At 64.2% G+C, this 18,243-nt stretch overlaps 3 protein-coding genes across 4 annotated transcripts; 1 reads left to right on the top strand and 2 right to left on the bottom strand.

Moving 5' to 3' along the window:
- The first annotated feature begins 251 nt into the window (after positions 1–251).
- On the top strand, positions 252–9,214 carry ENO3 (enolase 3). 2 transcript variants are annotated; one of them, XM_059717880.1, is made up of 12 exons: positions 252–270; positions 2,705–2,792; positions 2,941–3,036; positions 4,760–4,818; positions 4,912–4,981; positions 5,501–5,634; positions 5,836–6,058; positions 7,351–7,548; positions 7,862–8,063; positions 8,515–8,623; positions 8,793–8,851; positions 9,041–9,214. In XM_059717880.1, exons 2-12 carry the CDS (start codon positions 2,708–2,710, stop codon positions 9,108–9,110), a joined length of 1,305 nt encoding a protein of 434 aa, XP_059573863.1. In that variant the 5' UTR covers positions 252–270; positions 2,705–2,707; the 3' UTR covers positions 9,111–9,214. The 2 variants fall into 2 exon arrangements, with proteins under 2 accessions (XP_059573863.1, XP_059573862.1); XM_059717879.1 differs by lacking the exon at positions 252–270 and adding an exon at positions 1,902–1,981.
- A 158-nt stretch (positions 9,215–9,372) lies between these two features.
- SPAG7 (sperm associated antigen 7) lies at positions 9,373–11,823 on the bottom strand. The gene is made up of 7 exons (XM_006262901.4): positions 11,696–11,823; positions 11,445–11,512; positions 11,283–11,371; positions 11,048–11,132; positions 10,734–10,823; positions 10,017–10,173; positions 9,373–9,910 (listed from the first exon to the last, which is right to left on the bottom strand). Exons 1-7 carry the CDS (start codon positions 11,784–11,786, stop codon positions 9,792–9,794), a joined length of 699 nt encoding a protein of 232 aa, XP_006262963.1. The 5' UTR covers positions 11,787–11,823; the 3' UTR covers positions 9,373–9,791.
- A 771-nt stretch (positions 11,824–12,594) lies between these two features.
- Positions 12,595–15,563, bottom strand: GLTPD2 (glycolipid transfer protein domain containing 2). The gene is made up of 4 exons (XM_019495593.2): positions 14,792–15,563; positions 14,449–14,540; positions 14,182–14,333; positions 12,595–13,409 (listed from the first exon to the last, which is right to left on the bottom strand). Exons 1-4 carry the CDS (start codon positions 14,871–14,873, stop codon positions 12,875–12,877), a joined length of 861 nt encoding a protein of 286 aa, XP_019351138.1. The 5' UTR covers positions 14,874–15,563; the 3' UTR covers positions 12,595–12,874.
- Positions 15,564–18,243: the final 2,680 nt, after the last annotated feature.

Genomic DNA, 18,243 nt, shown 5'->3' with positions numbered 1-18,243 from the left:
ACCCAGGGTCCGGCGGCCCCGGCGGGGGGGCGGGCAGGAAGTGTGTGATACAACCGGTGTCTGTAGCAACCTCGGGGGGAGGGGGAGGGGGAGGGGGAGGGGGCCCCGGGGCATTGTGGGTAGCAAGGGATGGGGGGAATTGGCGGGAGCCCCGGGGCATTGTGGGTAGCGGTGCCGGGGCACAGGGGGTTGTGGGTAACAAGGATTGGGGGGCTTGCTAGGAGCCCCAGGGCACTCTGGGTAGGGGAGACAGGCCCCAGGGTGTTGTGGGTAGGTAGTGCCAGGCCCCAGGTCCTTGTGGGTGTGGGGGGACCGCAGCACAGAGCAGTGTGGGAAGGATTTGGGGCGGCTTGGTGGGAGCCCTAGGACATTCTGGGTAGCAAATGCCAGGACCCAGGATAGGGGGCTTCCCAAGGATGGGGGCTTGGCGGGAGCCCCAGGGCATTGTGGGAAGCCGACAGGCCCGTTGGGGGCGGAGCCATGACTCACGCGTGTGGCGGCGCCGGGCGGCTCCAGACACCGTGACACGCGCGTGCCCCAGGGCGGCGCCCTCCCCCCCCCCGCCTGGACGCGTGGGTTCCCCGCCTGCTCTGGGGCACGCCTGGTTCTCTCCAGCTCCGGGCAAGCCTGGGTGCCGGGACACCTGGGTTCACAGCCCAAAACAGGCCACGGAGCCTCTACTGTGCCCCGCCCTCGGGCTCTCCCTCGCCTCCCTGGGTCCCCAGGGGAGACCCAGGACTGACCCCCGGATCGTGCCCTGGGCCCCTGCTCCCTTGGGACAGCAGGGAGTGATCCCGCCTGCAGCCACCAGGGGGCCCGTGACCAACCCCCCCCCCACCAACCCGGGCCTGGCTCCCTGCCCCTCCTGCTCTCACCCCCCAGAGAAGCAAGGTGTCCGAGCTCTGAGCCCCCCTTTCCCCTGGAAGTGAAGCCAGGTGTCTGGGCTACCCCAGGGCCCTTCCCTACAGAGAACCCCGGTGCCCCAGCTCCCACCCCCTGCTCTCACCTTTCCCCGCCACATACTCCCAGAGAACCCGCGTCTCTGGGACCCCGACCACCCGGGTGTCCGAGCTCCCGCCCCGTGCTCTTACCATTACCTCCCCCCACAACGAACCCAGATGCCTGAGCCCCAAAGCCCCCCCCACCCCGCATGAGAACCCAAGTGTCCTGACCTCTCCATGGGGGCTGCCTTGAGTTCTCCCTGGGAGCACCCCCCCCATATCCCATCAGCCCCCACTCTGGGGGTCAGGTTTCCACTGCCCTTTCCCGGGAATGGGCCCGACCTTTACTGTCCCGGGTGGGTCTAAAGATAGACCGGGGGGGGGGGGGCACAGGGAACCCAGGCGTCCAGAGAGCACACACCCAGAGGACCTGGGTGTCTGGGAGGATGTGGGGGGGCACAAAGACCCCAAGACTTTGGGGCTGGAGGGGGGCACAGAGAACCCAGGTGTCAGGGGCCTGGACCTGGGGTCACATAGGGAGCCAGGTTGGGGGGCCACAGAGAACTCAGGCATCCAGGACCTGCATACATCCAAACCCCAGGTGTCTGGGCCCCCCAGAGAACCCAGGTGTCCAAGACCCACATAAGATCCCAGGCGTCTGGATGGGGCGGGAAACCCAGAGAACCCAGGTGCCCAGGACCAACCTGCAGACATAGAGCCCAGGTGCCCGAGACCTCGCTGGGGGGGCGCAGAACCCAGGTGCCCAGGGAGGGTTGGCAGGTGGGGAAGGTGCAGAGAATCCAGCAGTCTGGATGCTTGGGTTCTTCCCCTGCTGTGGGGGGGCCGCAGCCTTGAAGCTGGATGCCTGGGTTCACCCCCCCATCCCCCTTGCCAGGTGGGGAGGGGCCAAGTTCCAGAGTGGGTGCCAAGGCCCGTCTCAGTGTCATGGCACCGGGGGGGGCGGGGAGATGTGTGGGGCCATATAAAGGACATGACAGCCCTGGCCCCAGCACCCGTCAGCCCGACCCGGAGACACCCCAGTGAGTGGGGCTGTAGTTTGGGAATGAGGGACACAGGCAGGGCTGGGGGAGCAGAGACTGCGGCTTGGGAGTGAGGGGCACTGGAAAGGCTAGGGGGGCAGAGGCTACTGGTCCAGAGTGAGGGGCACTGGCAGGGCTGGGGGGGGGCAGGGGCTGCAGGTCAGAAGTGAGGGGCACTGGCTGGACTGGGGGGCAGGGGGTGCAGGTTGGGAGTGACGGGCACTGGGGGGCCAAGGGCTGGGAGCTGGGAGTGAGGGGCACTGGTGGGGCAGGAGGGACAGGGTTGGGAGTGAAGTGTGCCAGGGGTCTCTGTGGGTTCCTGCCCCCCCACCTTCCATGAAGCTTTGACCTTTGCCTCCCACCCAGTGCTATTTTTATCCCTGGCAGTGGCTCCCAGGCTGGAGGGGGGGGGGGGCACAGGGCCCATCCCCTTCCTTGGGTCCTACAGCCTGGACACCTGCATTCCCCAGGATGGGCCTTGGCTGAGGGGGGGGCAGGTGGCACAGGGCCCAGCCCCTTCCTTGGATACTACAGCCCGGACACCTGCATTCCCCAGGATGGGCCTTGGTAGGCCCAGCTGGGTGCCCAGACACCTGGGTTCTCTGGGAGGGGAGGGGGCTGGGACCTGGGGGGGCTTGGAGCAGGGGGGCTTGGAGCCAGGACACCTGGGTTCCCTCCAGCCACCCTCCTGTTCTCCCGCTCCCCCTCCCCCCCACTCCACAGGCCATGTCCATCCAGAAGATCCATGCCCGTGAGATCCTGGACTCCCGTGGGAACCCCACGGTGGAAGTCGACCTGCACACAGCCAAGGGTGAGTGGGGGCCTGGGGCTTGCGGGTCAGAAGTGAGAGGCACTGGGGGGCAATGGGTCAGAAGTGAAGGGCATCAGCAGAGCTGAGGGGCAGGGGCTGCAGGTTGGGAGTGAGGGGCACCGGGCACCCACATGCCCTTTGCCCCCAGGGCGGTTCCGGGCCGCGGTGCCCAGTGGCGCCTCCACGGGCATCTATGAGGCGCTGGAGCTGCGCGACGGGGACAAGAGCCGGTACCTGGGCAAAGGTGAGCTGGGCAGGGTGGGGTGGGGCCACAGGGGTCATGACTCCCCACAGACCCCCAGGTTGTGTCTTCTGTGGGCAGGTGGGTCAGGTACCCCATGTTAGTGGGACCCAAGGGCATGCTCTGGGCCACCCTGATTGGCTGAGAGAAGTGACTCACCCATTGGTGGACCAGCAGAAGGGGTGGGGCTATGCAACTCACTGGCTGGTAATGAGGGTTGAGTGGCATTATTGACTTCCCTTGGGCAGTCGCTGGGGCCAGATGTTGGCTCATTGGCCAATGGGTTGCCCCCATGGACTCTTCCATTGGCTGGGGGACATGTTGGGTGGTCACTGTGGTCAGCTATTGGTGGCTGGTTGAGATGGTTGCATGACATTGTTGACTTCCATTGGGCGGTCACTAGGACTGATGGTGGCTTGTTGGCCAGTGCACTGAGCCTGTTGCCTCTTCCTTTGGCTAGGGGATGACTCAGGTGGTCACTGTGGCCAGCCATTGGCTGGTTGGTTGACACAGTTGAGTGACATCATTGACTTCCATTGTGCAACCGCTATGGCCACCCATTGGCTCTTTACCTGGTGCATTGACTCCATTGACTCTTCCATTGGTCAGTGGCTGTCCTGGATGATTGCTATGATTGGCCGTCGACTGGCTGACTCACTGGAGCCATCCCAGGGTTCCCTCTGATTGGCTTTTGTCCAGTTGAGTGACTATTCCATTGGGTGGTGGCCATGCCTGGCACTGTCACCGTGGTGGGTCAACAAATAACCCCTCTCCATGGCTGAGCTACATGGGTGACTCTGGGCTGATTGGCTCTTCCATTGGGTGGTTGCTATGGGCAACTCTTGCCTCATCAGCCCTTTGGTCAATGCAGTTGGTAGCCCACATTGACTTGGTCATTGGGTAGAGCTGGTGATGGACACAGCTGACTGGTTGGGTGGGAGGGTGGTTAGTTAGTTGGATGGATAGGTGGGTAGGTGGGGGATTGGTTGGTTTGTTGGTTACTTGGATAGGTGGGTAAGTGGGTGGGTGGAGGACTGGTTGGTTGGGTGGTTAGTTTGATAGGTGGGTGTGGGACTGGTTGGTTAGTTTGCTTGGATAGTTAGTTGGTTGGATGGGTGGGTGAGTGGTTATTTGGTTGGTTGGTTAGTTGGTTGGGTGTGTGGTTAGTTGAATGAGTGGGGGGCTGGTTGATTAGTTGGGTGGGGGGTTGGTAGGTCACTGCATTGGGTGGTTAGTTGGTTGGATGGGTAGGTGGCTGGTTTGGTAGGCAATTGATTAGTTGGGTGGTGAGGGGCTGGCTTTTTGGTTGGATGGGTAGGTGGCTGCAAGATTAGTTAGGTGGTTGGTTGCTTGGATGGATGGGTGGGTGGTTGGTTAGTTGCTTAGTTGGGTTGGGGACTGGCTGGGTGGTCAGTGGGGAGGATGGGTGAGCAGGTGGTTGCTTGGAGTTGCCATGGCAACTGCCAGCTCATTGGTTGACCCAGAGACCACAACCAACTTAGCCGTGTGACCCCAGGTTGGCCCTGCCCCATCAGCCAAGTTGGTTCATTAAGGAAACTGAGTCATTAATTAAACTAAACCTTTGGACCCCACATTCCAGACCCCTTCCTTGACTCCCAGAGCCCAGATGCCTGGGTTCCCTGGGAGGGGAGGGGGCTGGGGGGGAGAGCAGGGGCACTGGGGGCTTGGATTCTCTGACTCACCCCATCCCCATACATCCCCCCAGGGGTGTTGAAGGCTGTCGACCACATCAACAAGACCATCGTCCCGGCCCTGCTTGAGAAGGTGACAGGGGGGCTCCGGGGCTTGGGGGGGGGAGGGACTGGGGTGGAATCAGCCCTGCCATGACCCCCCATTCCCCCCTCCCCCTCCCCCCAGAAATTCAGCGTGGTGGATCAGGAGAAGATCGACAAGTTCATGATTGATTTGGATGGGACTGAGAACAAGTGTGAGTGAGACCCCAACCCCTGCCCCATATGAACCCACTCTGAGGACCCCCAACATTGTCCCCCAGTCACTTCAGGTCCCTGCTACAGCTGGCTCTCGGGGGGATGCAAGTAGGGTAGAACAGGGCCTGGATGCGCACAGCTTTGGGGAGCCGGGCTGGGGGTAACAGGGTCCGTATGTGCCCAGCTCTGGGGGGCGGGCCTGGGTGTAACAGGGCTCAGATGTGCCCAGGTCTGGGGGGCCGGGCTGGGTGTAAAAGGTCCCGGATACGGCCAGCTCTTGGGGGCCAGGTTGTGTAGAACAGATCCAGATGCAGTCAGCTCTAGGGGAGCTGGGCTAGCTGTAACAGGGCCTGGATGCACCTAGCTCTGGGGGCCGGGTTGGGTGTAACAGGGCCTGGATGCACCTAGCTCTGGGGGCCGGGTTGGGTGTAACAGGGCCTGGATGCACCTAGCTCTGGGGGGGGGGGGCAGCATCCGGGCTTAACAGGGGCTCTGATCAACCCCCCTGCCTCCCCCAGCCAAATTTGGGGCGAACGCCATCCTGGGGGTGTCACTGGCTGTGTGCAAGGCGGGTGCCGCGGAGAAGGGCGTCCCCCTTTACCGTCACATTGCTGACCTGGCCGGCAACACCCAACTTGTCCTGCCTGTGCCAGTAAGTGCTGGATGCCTGGGTTCCCTGCTGCGGGGAGTGGGGGATGGGCGCCTTGGTTCTCTGGCCATGGAGGGCCTGGGGGGGGAGTGGTGAGAGCCAACAGGCCGGGTGTCTGGTTTTTCTGGGCCCCAGGGTGGGGGAGCCTGGACACCTGGGTTCCTTGGCCAGCAGGTCCCAGCCCGTGTCCCCCCCATCCCCTAGGCCTTTAATGTGATCAATGGAGGCTCACATGCGGGGAACAAGCTGGCCATGCAGGAGTTCATGATCTTGCCAGTGGGCGCCAGCAGTTTTGCGGAGGCGCTGCGCACAGGTGCCGAGGTCTACCACCACCTCAAGGCCGTCATCAAGGCCAAGTACGGCAAGGACGCCACCAACGTGGGTGATGAGGGCGGCTTTGCCCCCAACATCCTCGACAACAACGAAGGTGCCCAGATGCCTGGGTTCCCTGGGGCTGGGGGTTGTGCTGGGAACCGGGTCCTGGATGCCTTGGTTCTGTCTGAATCTGGGGGGTTTAAGGGCAAGAGAAGCTAAGAGACTGGACACCTGGGTTTCCCCCATCCAGGAGGGAGCATGGGAGCATTATGGGAGCCTGGACATTTCGGTTCTTTCTGGACGGGGGTGGGGACGGGGCATTAGAGTTGGATGCCTGCATTTCCTCCAGCTCATAAAAGGCAGGAGGGTTTTTTTTGGGGGGGTGGGGGATGAATCTGGGAGCCCAGACACCAGGGTCCGACTCCTTGCCCTTCTCTGTGACCCGAGGGGAGTGGCTGAGGTGGATGCAGCTGTTTTGAGCTCTGGGTCGGGTTTCTGCACCCCCCCGCACCCCTCCCCCGGCTGCCGGATTTAGCCCTGAAACCAGAGCTGGGAGAGAAGGGCAAGGAGATAGGAAGGTCATGGTGCCTGGATGCGGCTGGCTGGGGTGGGGCTTCATGGTCTCTAGGTGGGGCTGGTTCTGGGGCAGGTTTAAGGGGTTCAGGTAGAACAGGCTCTAGATGCAGCTGGCTTTGGGGTGAGACTAGGGGGTCCCTAATGCAGCTGGCTTGGGTGGGCACCAGGGGCTGGGTAGAAAAGGCTCTAGCTGCAGCTGACTCTGGGGCAGAGCTGGATAGAACAGGGCCTGGATGAAGCTGGCTCTGGGGTGGATCCAAAGGGTTCCTGATGTGGCTGGCTCTGGGATAGGTGCCAGAGACCAGGTATAATAAGAGTAGATGCAGCTGGCTCTGCAGTGGGTAGAACGAGGTGGTGGATGTGGCTGGCTCTCGGGTGGGTGTAACAGGTCCTTCCTCAGTGCAGCTGGCTTTAGGAGGGCCCTGCTGGCTAGGTACAACAGGCTATAAATGAAGTTGGCTCTGGGGTAGGCACCAGAGGCCAGGTATAACAGGCTGTAGATGGGGCTGGCTGTGCAGTGGAGCTGGGTAGCGCAGGACATGGATGCGGCTGGCTCTGGCTTGGGTGGAGCAGGTCCTGGATGCAGCTGGGTCTGGGGTGGGTAGAACAGGCTCAGATATGGCTGGCTCCTGGGTGGAGGGCCCTGGTGGCCACGTACAACAGGTAGTGGATGTGGCTGGCTCTGGAGTAGGAGCCACAGGCCAGGTATAACAGGCAGTGTATGCAGCTGGTTCTGGGGTGGAGCTGGGTAGAGCAGGGCCTGGATGCACCTCGCTCTGGGGTGTGTCTCAGTGGTCCCTAACGCACACACTGCCCACCCCCCCACAGCACTGGAGCTGCTAAAAGCAGCCATTGCAGCAGCCGGGCGCACGGACCAAGTTGTCATTGGCATGGACGTGGCAGCCTCCGAGTTCCACCGCGATGGCAAGTACGACCTGGACTTCAAATCGCCGCCAGACGCCACACGGCTCATCACGGGCGAGCAGCTGGGGCAGCTCTACCAGAGCTTCGTGCAACATTACCCCGGTCAGCTGGACACCTGGGTCCTGTGGGGCAGAGGGGGGTGGGGGGTATGCTGGATGTCTGCATTCCCTGCTCAGGGGGGTCCTGGACATCTGGGTTCCCTGGACACTTGGGTGCTCTGGGCCCTGGGAACCCAACCGCCTGGGCTCCAACCCAGTTCTGGGTGGGAAGTGGGATCTGGGTGCTTGGACACCTAGGTTCCCAAGACGCCCAAGACTCTCGGATGCCTGGGATCCCCGTTAGGGTGTGGGGGGGTGGAAATCCCGGATGCCTGGGTTCTTGGGACGCCTGGGTCTCTGACCCTGTGCCCCCACAGTGGTGTCGATCGAGGACCCGTTCGACCAGGATGACTGGGCAGCCTGGAGCCGGTTCCTGCCACTGGTTCCGATCCAGGTGGTCGGTGATGACCTGACAGTCACCAACCCCAAGCGCATCCAGCGCGCGGCTGAGGCCAAGGCCTGCAACTGCCTCCTGCTCAAGGTCAACCAGATCGGCTCGGTCACTGAGTCCGTGCAGGCGTGAGTGTCCCCACCCATGCCTGGGTCCCTTCCTTGCTGCCCCTCAGATGCCTGGGTCCCATCCTTCCTGGGGGTCTGGAAGTCTGGGTCCCTTGTTGCAGGGGGAGGGGACAGCGGATGCCTGGGTTCCCTCCTTGTTGGAGAGGTGGACACCTCCGTCCCCTGCCCCAGACAACCTGGGTTCTTTCACGTTGCGGCGGGGGGCCCGGACCCTTGGGTCCCTTCCCCCCGGTGGCTCTGGATACCTGGGTCCCCTCCTTGTTGTGGGGGGTGGGGCCCGGATGCCTGGGTTCCTTCCTTGCTGGGGTGATGGAGCTGGACGCCTGGCCTCTCTGGGAGGGGAGTGGAGCCCGGATGCCTGAGGTCCTTACCTGCAAGGAGCCAGGATGGGGCCGGGAGAAGCCGCGGGGCTGGGCCTGGACACCTGGGTCCTCACCCTCCCACCCCCCAGGTGCAAGCTGGCGCAGAGCCACGGCTGGGGTGTGATGGTCAGTCACCGCTCGGGGGAAACTGAGGACACCTTCATCGCAGACCTGGTGGTGGGGCTCTGCACCGGGCAGGTAAGTCCCGCCCCCTCAGTCAGATCCGCCCCCTGCACCACCCCTCCACCACACGAATGGGCCCCGCCCGTCTTGGCCCCTGCGTCGAGTGGGTCCCTCGGCCTTGGCCACGCCCACTCAACGCCCAGCCTAAGCCCCGCCCCCTTAACTCTTTCCCCGCTGTCCGCAGATTAAGACGGGCGCCCCCTGCCGCTCCGAGCGCCTGGCCAAGTACAACCAGCTCCTCAGGTACCGGCGGGGGCGGGGCCTGATCCGGGGGGGCGGGGCCTGGGCTGAAATAGGCCCAGATCCTGGGTGACTGGGGCCTCAGCCTGGAGGAAGCAGGGCCTGGCTGCTCCGCAGGGCCCAATCGTGGGAAGGGATTGGGGGGGGCGCTTTCCCCTGACAGGGCCCACTCCTGATTCTGCTGCCCCCCAGGATCGAGGAGCAGCTGGGTGACAAGGCGCACTTTGCTGGCCGCAAGTTCCGCAACCCCCTGGCCAAGTGAGAGCCCAGGACCCCCGCCTGGGAGGCAGGAGAGGGGGCCAGCCTGAACCCCCCCATTGGTAGCAGCAGACCCTCCCCATGCTGAATAAAGACACCTGGAACTGAGCATGGTCGCTTGGGGTTTTTGGGGTGGGGCACCACACCTGGGTTTTCTGGAGGGAGGGGGCTTGGACACCTGGATTCTCTTCCCAGTTTGGCAAAGAAGTTATGAGGGGGTGCCTATAGCTGGGGTCCCCCCCAATCGATGACAGACAGGGCAGAGGTCATGGTAAAACAGGTAATTTATTGGGGGTCAACACAGCAGTCCTCTAAGCCCCACCCTCTAATCAGCATTTAAAAGGGATCCCCCCATCAAACCTACACAGGGACCCGCTTATACCCTGGTGGGATGAGGGGAGAGCTCTGGAGCTCCACATTGTGGACTAGACTCTGCCCCTCCTCCAGACTCCACCCCATTTAACCCCTCACTCCCCAGTATGCCATTCAACCCCCCGCCCAGCGCCTAGAGCCACTAAAACCAATTAAAATCCACATAACACCGTCCCCCCCCACCAAGGGACTGGGGGGAGGTCTCCTTCCCACCCCCTGCCCCTCAGAGGAGTCCTGACATAGCAGCATATTTGGCAAGGCCCTTAAGCCCCCCCCACCTCCTAAGGGGTCCCCCTGGTCTCCCCCCTGGGCTCTAGGGGGGTGCAGGGGTGCCTGCGGTATCGTCCTCAGACTGCCGCAGCCGCTTCTTGGCACGGATTTCGTTCATAGCCTCCTCGATGGAGCGCGTGTCCCGCTTGTTAGCCACAGGCACTGGAGGAGCAGGGGGAGGAAAGAGGGTGGTTGGGACCCAGGCAACTGGGATCTGGGTTCCTATTCCCCGCCACCCCAGGGACCCAAGCATCTGGGAGGGGCTCACCACAGCCGTAGGCCTTGTTGGCCTCCATGGCATGGGCAGCGCCCTTCCCGCCGCCTGTGCCAATGAGGTGGCTGTACTTGTCCTTGTAGTCGTGCTGGGGACTCACAACCGCTGGCCCCCGTGCCGCCTCCAGCTCTGCCTCCCGGGCCGCTGCCTCCTGCCAGGTGAGGGGGAGGAGCCCCATCAGGATCTATCACTTTGGGGAGGGATCCATCACTTTGGGGAGAGCTCCAACCCTGGTGGGAGCCTGCTGAATCTTGCTACTGCTGAAGGATCCTGCCCCTTTAAGGACCAAGACCTCTGACTTTTACCCACCCAAAAAGCCTATGGGAAGTCCTCTTGCTTTAAGGCCCAAGACCTCTGAACTCCACCCACCACAGTGACAGCTTATAGACAGCACTATTCCTTTAAAGAGATCTCTGAGCCCTGCTCTCCCTCAGGGGGAACCTATGGGGAGCCAGTGCCAACCACAAATACTTTTGGGGGATATTGCTCCTTTCAGGCATATCCAGCCTCTAAGCTCCCCCCACCCATAAGCCCTGCCCTGCTTAAGCCACAGCCCTTGACACCATATCCAGAGACCCCGCCCCTACAGAGCCCCACCCCCTGGGAGCAGGAAGCCCTGCCCACTGTCTAGACCCTCCCTCCTCCAGCCCCCCCCCAGTCCCTCCCACCCCAGAGGAGTGCAACCCCCAGCCCCAAGCCCTGCTCTTATACCCGGAGGCGTCGCTTCTCCTCTGCACGCTGCGGGTCCCACTCCTCACCACGGCGATAGGCCTCCAGCTCCTCGTCTGACGGCGCGAACTCCTGCAGGGGTGGCCCGGACGCCTGAGTCTTTGAGGAGGGGGGAAAGGAGGCAGGAGGGGCAGGGGGAGACGGGGGCCGATTGCCTGGGCCCTCGGGGGATGGAAGAAGGCTGGAGGGAGGGGGTGGGAGTCTGGATGCCTGGGTCCTCCTGGGCTCTCGAGGCCTGGCTTCCTGGCGTGGGGGGGTGGACGCCCGAGTTCCCTGCAGGCATCGGGGTTCCTCACCTTCTTGAAGACCATGACATAACGCGTGTCCTCATCATCACCAAAGGAGAAGGAGCTCAGCCCGGCCACCTCCACCACGTCATGCCTGCAGGGGAGGGCAATTAATTATGCCCCCGTAACTGTCCCCCCTTGGGGGGGCACCTGCAGATGCGGGCTCCCAGGTCCCAGGCAGTAGAACGACCCCCACGGCCGGGCCTGGGGCTGTATCCGTTGCCCCTCCAGTCGTTGCACTCACAGGATGCTGCGCTCGATCTTGCTCATGGGGGCGAAGCGGCGCCGTGGCTCGGCGCTGTCCTGGATGAAGTCTGACACCTCGCGCTCCATCTGGGGGGGCAGGGGGGTCACGGCTGCCCGGGGGCGTTTGTGGGGGGGGCGGGGGACACGGGGGGCCACTCACCCGCTTACGGAACTCGGCCTTGTGCCGCTTGTCCTGCTCCTGCAGCGTCCGCAGTCGCGCCGCCTCCTCTGCGGGGCGGGGGGGGCGGGTCAGCGGGCGCCGCGCTCCCCGGGCGGGGGGAACTCGCCCTACAGCCCCCTTGCCGCTACCCACAGCCCCCGCTTCTATTTATAGCCAGGCTCCCGCAGCGCCCCCACCCGGTAGTATTTAGAGCCCGGCCCCCGCAGCCCGCCCCCGCCGCGACCCCTGACCCCTGGCCCGGCGCCGCGCCTCCTGGTCGCCCAGCCCCGGCGGCCGCTCCATGGCGCTGAGGATGGAGCCAAGCAGGTCCAGCTCCGCCATCTTGGCCCCGCCCCACCTCTGCCCGTGGGCCCCGCCCCTTCCGGAACCCGCCGGAAGAGCAGGTACAACCCCGTCTGGGCCCGCTGGGCACGCCCCTCCCAGCATCCACTGGAAGTGGGAGGAGACAATCCCGGCCGTTGGCCGCACCCCTGCCAGCCCCCTCACCGGAAGTAGGAGGAGATAATTCCGACCCTGATGGAAGTGGGTAGGGTCCGACCCCCGCCGATCTTCAAGGGGAGGTGTTTGAGGAAAATGTCGGCAGGGAATAAACACGGCGGGGGGTTGTTAAAGGGCAGTGAGGCGGGAACAAGGGTTGTTAAAGGGATGGGCCCCCAAAGGAAGGGCACGCCGGGGGGGGGTCGGTCGTCAGAAAGTATCCGCCGTTGACGCGGCGTCAGTGGCGTCTTAAAGGTGCAGGTCGATTAAAGGGGAGGGGCGGCATGGTGGAGGGTGAGGTCACTGTGGCCCCTCGTGACGTCACGGAGGGCTTGCATGACCTCACGGAGCCACGCGTCTATGGGAGAGGTCGCCTGCCACGTCACCTGGCTGTTGCCATAGGGGTGCAACTTTCACGGGAGGGCGGCTATGAGGTCATAACGACGTCACTGCTGGGGGCCACGTCGCCGATGCTATGTTGACATCATTCCCTAGTGCTGGTGGCCCCACGGGCCCATATGATTATTTGGGCCAGGGCCCGTCACCCTGGCAACTCCGGCTGGGGCAGGCCACGCCCCCTCCCCAGTCTCCATGGCAATTACGTCATCCACCTGCCCCCCTGCCCTGAGAAACAGACAGAACCTGGCAGGGGTGGGGTGGGGCAGGAGTCTTTATTGTCTGGACAGTGCCTAGCCCTGGGGCCGCGACCCCTGACTCTGTGCCAGCCCCCAGGATCAGGCCCGAATTGAGAGACCCACCTCTCCCAGGATCAAGGGACCTTCCTTAGGATCGGGCCTAGATTGGGGCCTCCATCTCCCCTGGATCCGGGTAGGATCGGGACGCCTGCCCCTCCAGCACCCCCATGATCAGACTGGGATCGAGACCCCCCGACTTCCAGTGCCCCCCAGGATTGGGCCAGGATCCCACCCCCGCTAGGGCAGGCCAAGCATCCCGTGGGTGGTGAAAAGGTCCTGGGTGCGGTTGTAAACGCGAGCGATGGTGGCAGCCGCCCGCCTCAGCTCAGCCTGGGCCTGGGTGGCCCCCCTGGCCCCAGGGTCGCCCAGACAGAGCGCAGCGAGCAGCTCGCGCCGCGGCGGCAGCGCCAGGAAGGCAACGGCGGCCGCTTGCCGCACCCACCAGGGGTGGTGGGGGGCCAGGGCTCGGTGGTAGGCGCGGGCGCAGACCCTTGCCGGGTCCCCCCCTTCACCCAGGCCCCCCACAAAGAGCTGCAGCCACAGCAGGGCCCGGTGCAGGCGCAGCAGTGTGCGGCAGCCGGAGGGGGGGTTGCCAGGCGGTGCCGGGGGGGTCAGCACCACTAGCCCCCGCGCCAGCTCATGGGCCGCCATGGCCTGTGCCGTGGTGTAGTGGGGGGCACTGGGGCCATCCCGCAGCTCCTGCAGCACCGCCAGCTTTGCGCGCGTCTCGTGCAGCACCAGCCCGAAGGCTGGGCCCAGCGACTCCATGAACCTGCGGGGTGCAGGGGGAGGTCGATGTGGCTGGGGGACATCAGGATGCAGCTGTGTCTGGGGGGGGAATGTGTTGGGTGTAACAGGGTCTGGATGCAGCTGGCTCTGGGGTGGTTGTTGGCTGGGTAGAACTGGCTCGGGGTGGGCGCTGGCAGTAAGTATAACAGGGCTCTAAATGCAGCTGGTTCTGGGGGAGCATTGGCTGGGTGTAACAGACTTGAATGCTGGCTCTGAGGTGGGTGTTGGCTGGGTGTAACAGGGCCTGGATGCAGCTGGCTGTGGGGTGGTGTAATGGGGCTGGCTGCAGCTGGTTTGGGGGTGGGGACATTGGCTGGGTGTAACAGGGCTGGCTCTGGGGGAGGAATGGGTTGACTGTAATGGGGCCCAGGTGCAGCTGGCTCTGGTGCGGAACAGGGGCTGGGTGTAAGGGGCTGTGGCTGGCCATGGGGAGCAGGGAGTGGGGGGAATGTTGGCCAGGTATAACAGGGCCCGGATATAGCTGGCTCTGGACGGGGGACAACAGGACATGGGCGTGACGGGCTGTGGCTGGCTCTGGCGGAGGATGTAGGCCAGGTGTAACGGGGCCTGGTTGCGGCTGGCTCTGGGGGGGATATCTCCCAGGTGTAACAGAGCCCAGATGTGGCTAGCTCTGGAGTGGGGGAAACATAGGCCAGGTGTAATGGACTATGACTGGCTTGGGGTAGGGGGACAGGTTGGCTGGGTGTAACAGGGCCCAGATGCAGCTGGCTCTGGGGGGGGAAACGAGCACTCACCTGCCGAGCTCAGCCCAGCCGGCCAGGTAGGGGTCCAGCAGGATCTCGCCATGGGGGCCCAGAGTGGCCTGAAACGCACGCAGCAGCCGCCCCATCTGGAAGCGCTGGCCCTTGCACAGTGCCGCCGTGGGCTCCGGGGGCTCTGGGGGGGGCTGCAGGGGCAGACACAGGTTGGGGGGGTGGGAGGGGCCTGTGGCCAGCCTGGGGAGGGGCACAGACCTGGGGAGAATCAGGCCATGGGTGGGGGGGGGGAGAGGAGTGTCTCACCTGGGTTCCAGGCTGGCGGGGGGGCACATCCTCACCCCACCACCACCAGGGGCAGGGTGCCCCCCCCTGGACACAGGCCAAGAGAGGCACATCTGTGGGGGGGCAGGGCGTAGATGGACACATGGACTTGGTGCCCCCCTGAAAGCACAGGGAACCCAGGCGTCCGGGATCCCAGCACCCCCCTACTCCCAACTGAGGGAACCCAGGTGTCTGAGCCCCCCCTCACCCGACCCCAGGGAACCCAGGTGCCTGAGCCCCACCCCTCACCCCAGGGAACCCAGGCGTCCGGGATCCCAGCCCCACCCTACACCCAAACCAGGGAACCCAGTTGTCCGGGACTCACGGAGCCGCAGGCTGCAGAGGTAGAGGAGGGCGAGGAAGGCGCCGACGGGCAGGAGGTAGCGGGCCAGGCGCTGGGGGGCCATGGCACTCCCCTCCAGCCTCTCCTGCCTTGACCTTTGACCTTTAACTCCCCCCCCTCCCCCGTGCTGACGCAGCCCCAAGATAAGGGGCCCAACGCGTCAGGGGGCAGAGGTCACGGGCAGGCAGCAGCCCCTCCCCTGCACCCCATATCTGACTGGGTGGCGCAGAGGCTGCGGGTTGGGAGTGAGGGGCACCGGCAGGGCTGGGGGAGGGGCGGGGGCCAGGAGCTGCAAATCAGGAGTGAGGGGCACTGGCAGGGCTGGTGAGGACCAGGGGCTGTGGGTCAGGAGTGAGGGGCACTGGCAGGGCTGGTGAGGACCAGGGGCTGTGGGTCAGGAGTGAGGGGCACTGGCAAGGCCGGGGGTCTGGTTTCAAGTTGCCCTTTGACCTTTGCTGATCAGGAGCCCCTGGGAGAGTGATTGACAGATCAATGGAGGGCGGGAGGGGGTGTGCTGGAGCCCGGATGCTTGGGTTCTCTCCTGCTTGGAGGGGGCAGGTGTGGGGGGTACAGGCCCAGAGACTTGGTTTCCCTGGGCAGGAAAGAGAGCAGGGGGGCTGGGAGCCCGGATGCCTGGGTTCTGCCAACGATCCCAGGGTGGGGGGGATGTGGAAGCTGTGGGGGGGGCAATACCCAGCTGCCCCCTCATCTCCCCTGGGACATGGGGGGGAAGGAGGGAAGGAAGGGGGGGGGGGGCTAGTGTGTCCGTCCCTCACCCGGGTAAACCCGCCTGCCTGTCAGCACCGGCAGATTCGAGCCGGCAGCGTGTGCGTGGCCACGCGTGTGCAAGCATGTGCAAACCACCCCGGGGGGGGGCGGTCCTCCAGCTTGGAGTGGGGGGGTGGTTCTTGCTCCCTGGGGCTGTGGGTCAGGAATGAGGGGCACCAGCCAAGCTGGTGGGGGGCAGGGGCTGCGGGTCGGGAGTGAGGGGCACCAGCAGGGCTGGGGGCGCCAAGGGGCTGCAGGTCAGAAGTGAGGGGCACCACTCGGGCTAGGGGGGGCATTGGTCGGGAGTGGGGGGTACAGGCCAGGTTGGGGGGGCTTTTGGGGGTGGCCCTGTGTGGCTTTGGGGGGCTCTGAGGAGCCAAGGGGGGGGCAGGAGGTGGCTCAGGGGGGGCTGGGGGATCGGGGAGGCAGGCTGTGGGGGGGTACAGGGGTCCCCCTTCCCCCCCACACCCCATAGGCTGGCCCAGCAGAGACACCCAGGCTGGGGCGCGGCCTGCCGGCAGCCAAGGGTGGGGGGACCTGGTGAAGGGGAATTTTTCCTGGAGTGACGCCTGGGCCGAGGCTCCCCTAATTCACAGGAGAGATCCAGGGGGGTCTCAGGGATCCCCTGGATTTTTTTTGGATTTTTCTGGGGGGGGAAAGGGCCCCCCCTGTGTAGAAAGTCCGGCCAGGGGCAGGCAGGCTCACTTTGCGCTGGGCCCGAGAACCCAGGCGTCCCCGCCCGCCGCGGCTCCCGGCTCCCGCTCTTGCCCCCCCCACAGCAAATACCCCCCCAGGCCTCGGCAGGGCTGGGGGGGGCCCAGAGCCCCCCGAATGCCAGCAGGGTGGGGCGCAAGGGGGCGAGGTAGGTAAAAGGGTAGCGGGGGGGGAGACTGGGGGCTTGGGGGCGGCTGGGGCAGATGGGGGACTTTTGGGGGGCTGGGAGGGGTTTTGGGGGGCACGCCACCACAGAAGGGCGTGGCTCGGGAGCTGCCACGCAGCAGCTTTGTCAGCCTGAGTATGGGGGCATTCCAGGTCTCTACTCTTTGAGCCCCTGTGGGGGTTGTGATGTCCCCCCTGGGTAGCTGGGAGTTAGGAGGGGCTCTTTTTTTTTTTTTTGTGAGGCAGTCCGGATGCCTGGGTTCTGCGTGTGTGTATGTCCTGGACTCCTGGGTTCTGCGTGTGCGGCCCGGACGCTTGGGTTCTTTGTGTTTTTCAGAGACCTGGGGGCTCCCCGTGTGTGTGCGTGTGCGTGTGCACGGGCGCGGCCTGTGCGCCTGGACTCTGCATGTGAGTGGCTCCCAGACGTCTGAGTTCTTTGTGTGTGTACCCCTTGGACGCCCAAGTTATGTGTGTGTGTGTGTGTGCGCGTGCACGTGTCCCGGACGCCTGGGGTCTTTGTTCGTGTACCCCTCCCAGATGCCCAAGTTCTGTGTGTGTGTATGTACGTGTATCCCAGATGCCTGGGCTCTTTGTGGGTTTGTGTCCCCGAGACTTGAGTTCTCCATGTAGTTGTGTGTGCGTGTGTGCAGCTCAAACATCTGAGTTCTTTGTGCATGTGTCTAGACACCCGGGTTCTGTGGGTGCGCGCGCGTGTGTGTGGCGTCTGTCCCGGATGCCTGGGTTCTTTCTGTGTGTATCCCCCGTCCCCCCCAGATGGCTGGTGTGTGCGTGTGTGTGCACGTGTGTGTATCCCAGATGCCTGGGTTCTTTGTGTATGTGTGTGGCCTGGATGCCTGGGCTCTCAATGTGCATGCACGTGTGTGTCTTGGACACCTGAGTTTTCTATATGCATGCATTGCACACACATGTGTAGCCATGACACTGAGCTTTTTTTTGCATGCATGTGCCCCCACCTGGGTTGCATGTGTGTGTTTCCTGGACACCTGGGTTCTGTGTGTGTGTGCCAGGACACCAGGGTTCCCTGTTGATGTGCATGTGGCTGCCCCCTGTCCCGTGTGTAGGTGCGTGCATGGCAGGGTGGGGTGGGGGCATGTCTGTGTACTTGTTCATGTGTCTCTGGGGCCTGCGTGCACCCCATGTCCCTACTGCTGTTCTGTAAGCCGGGGGGGGGGGGGGGGGGGAGGTGTGTGTGTGGGGGGGGCGGTCACAGATTAACCCTCGGGGGGGTGGACAGAGTGTGGGGGCGGGGTGGGCCTTCCAACCGGCCACCAGCCCCACCACAGAGCCAGCTGCATCTTGGCCGCGGACAGACAGATGTGCTGCTCCTTGGTGCACACAGGTGGACAGATGTGCCCCCGCATGTGGATGCAGGCCCAGCCCCGCCCCAGCAGCACATCATGGTTTGTGGGGTCTCGTGGCACAGACCATGGCGTGGTGCTACCGCGGGGCCGGGGAGACAGCGTGGGAGACAGCGTGGGAGACTCCCCCGAGCCGCCTCTCCCCCCCCTCCCAGCCCCTCCACTCTAGCAGCACATAGATATTGGCGCTCTCAGTCCTGCCAGTGTCCTTGTGCTGCCCCAGTGAGGTCGGGCCACTGTCTACTGGGACCAATGGGAGGGGGAAATTGGGGGCACTGGAACCTGGGGAGTTGAGGGTTGGTGTGGCTGGGAGGCAGCCAGCTTTGGAAGAGGAAGGATTAAACCCCTCCTGTTGTGCAGGGGAAACTGAGTCAAGCCTGGGGAATGTGTGAGTGGGAGCAGGAGATG

The sequence above is a fragment of the Alligator mississippiensis genome, chromosome 15, assembly GCF_030867095.1.
Source record: "Alligator mississippiensis isolate rAllMis1 chromosome 15, rAllMis1, whole genome shotgun sequence".
Classification (NCBI taxonomy): domain Eukaryota; kingdom Metazoa; phylum Chordata; order Crocodylia; family Alligatoridae; genus Alligator; species Alligator mississippiensis.
This window is presented reverse-complemented; position numbering and strand designations above follow the sequence as displayed.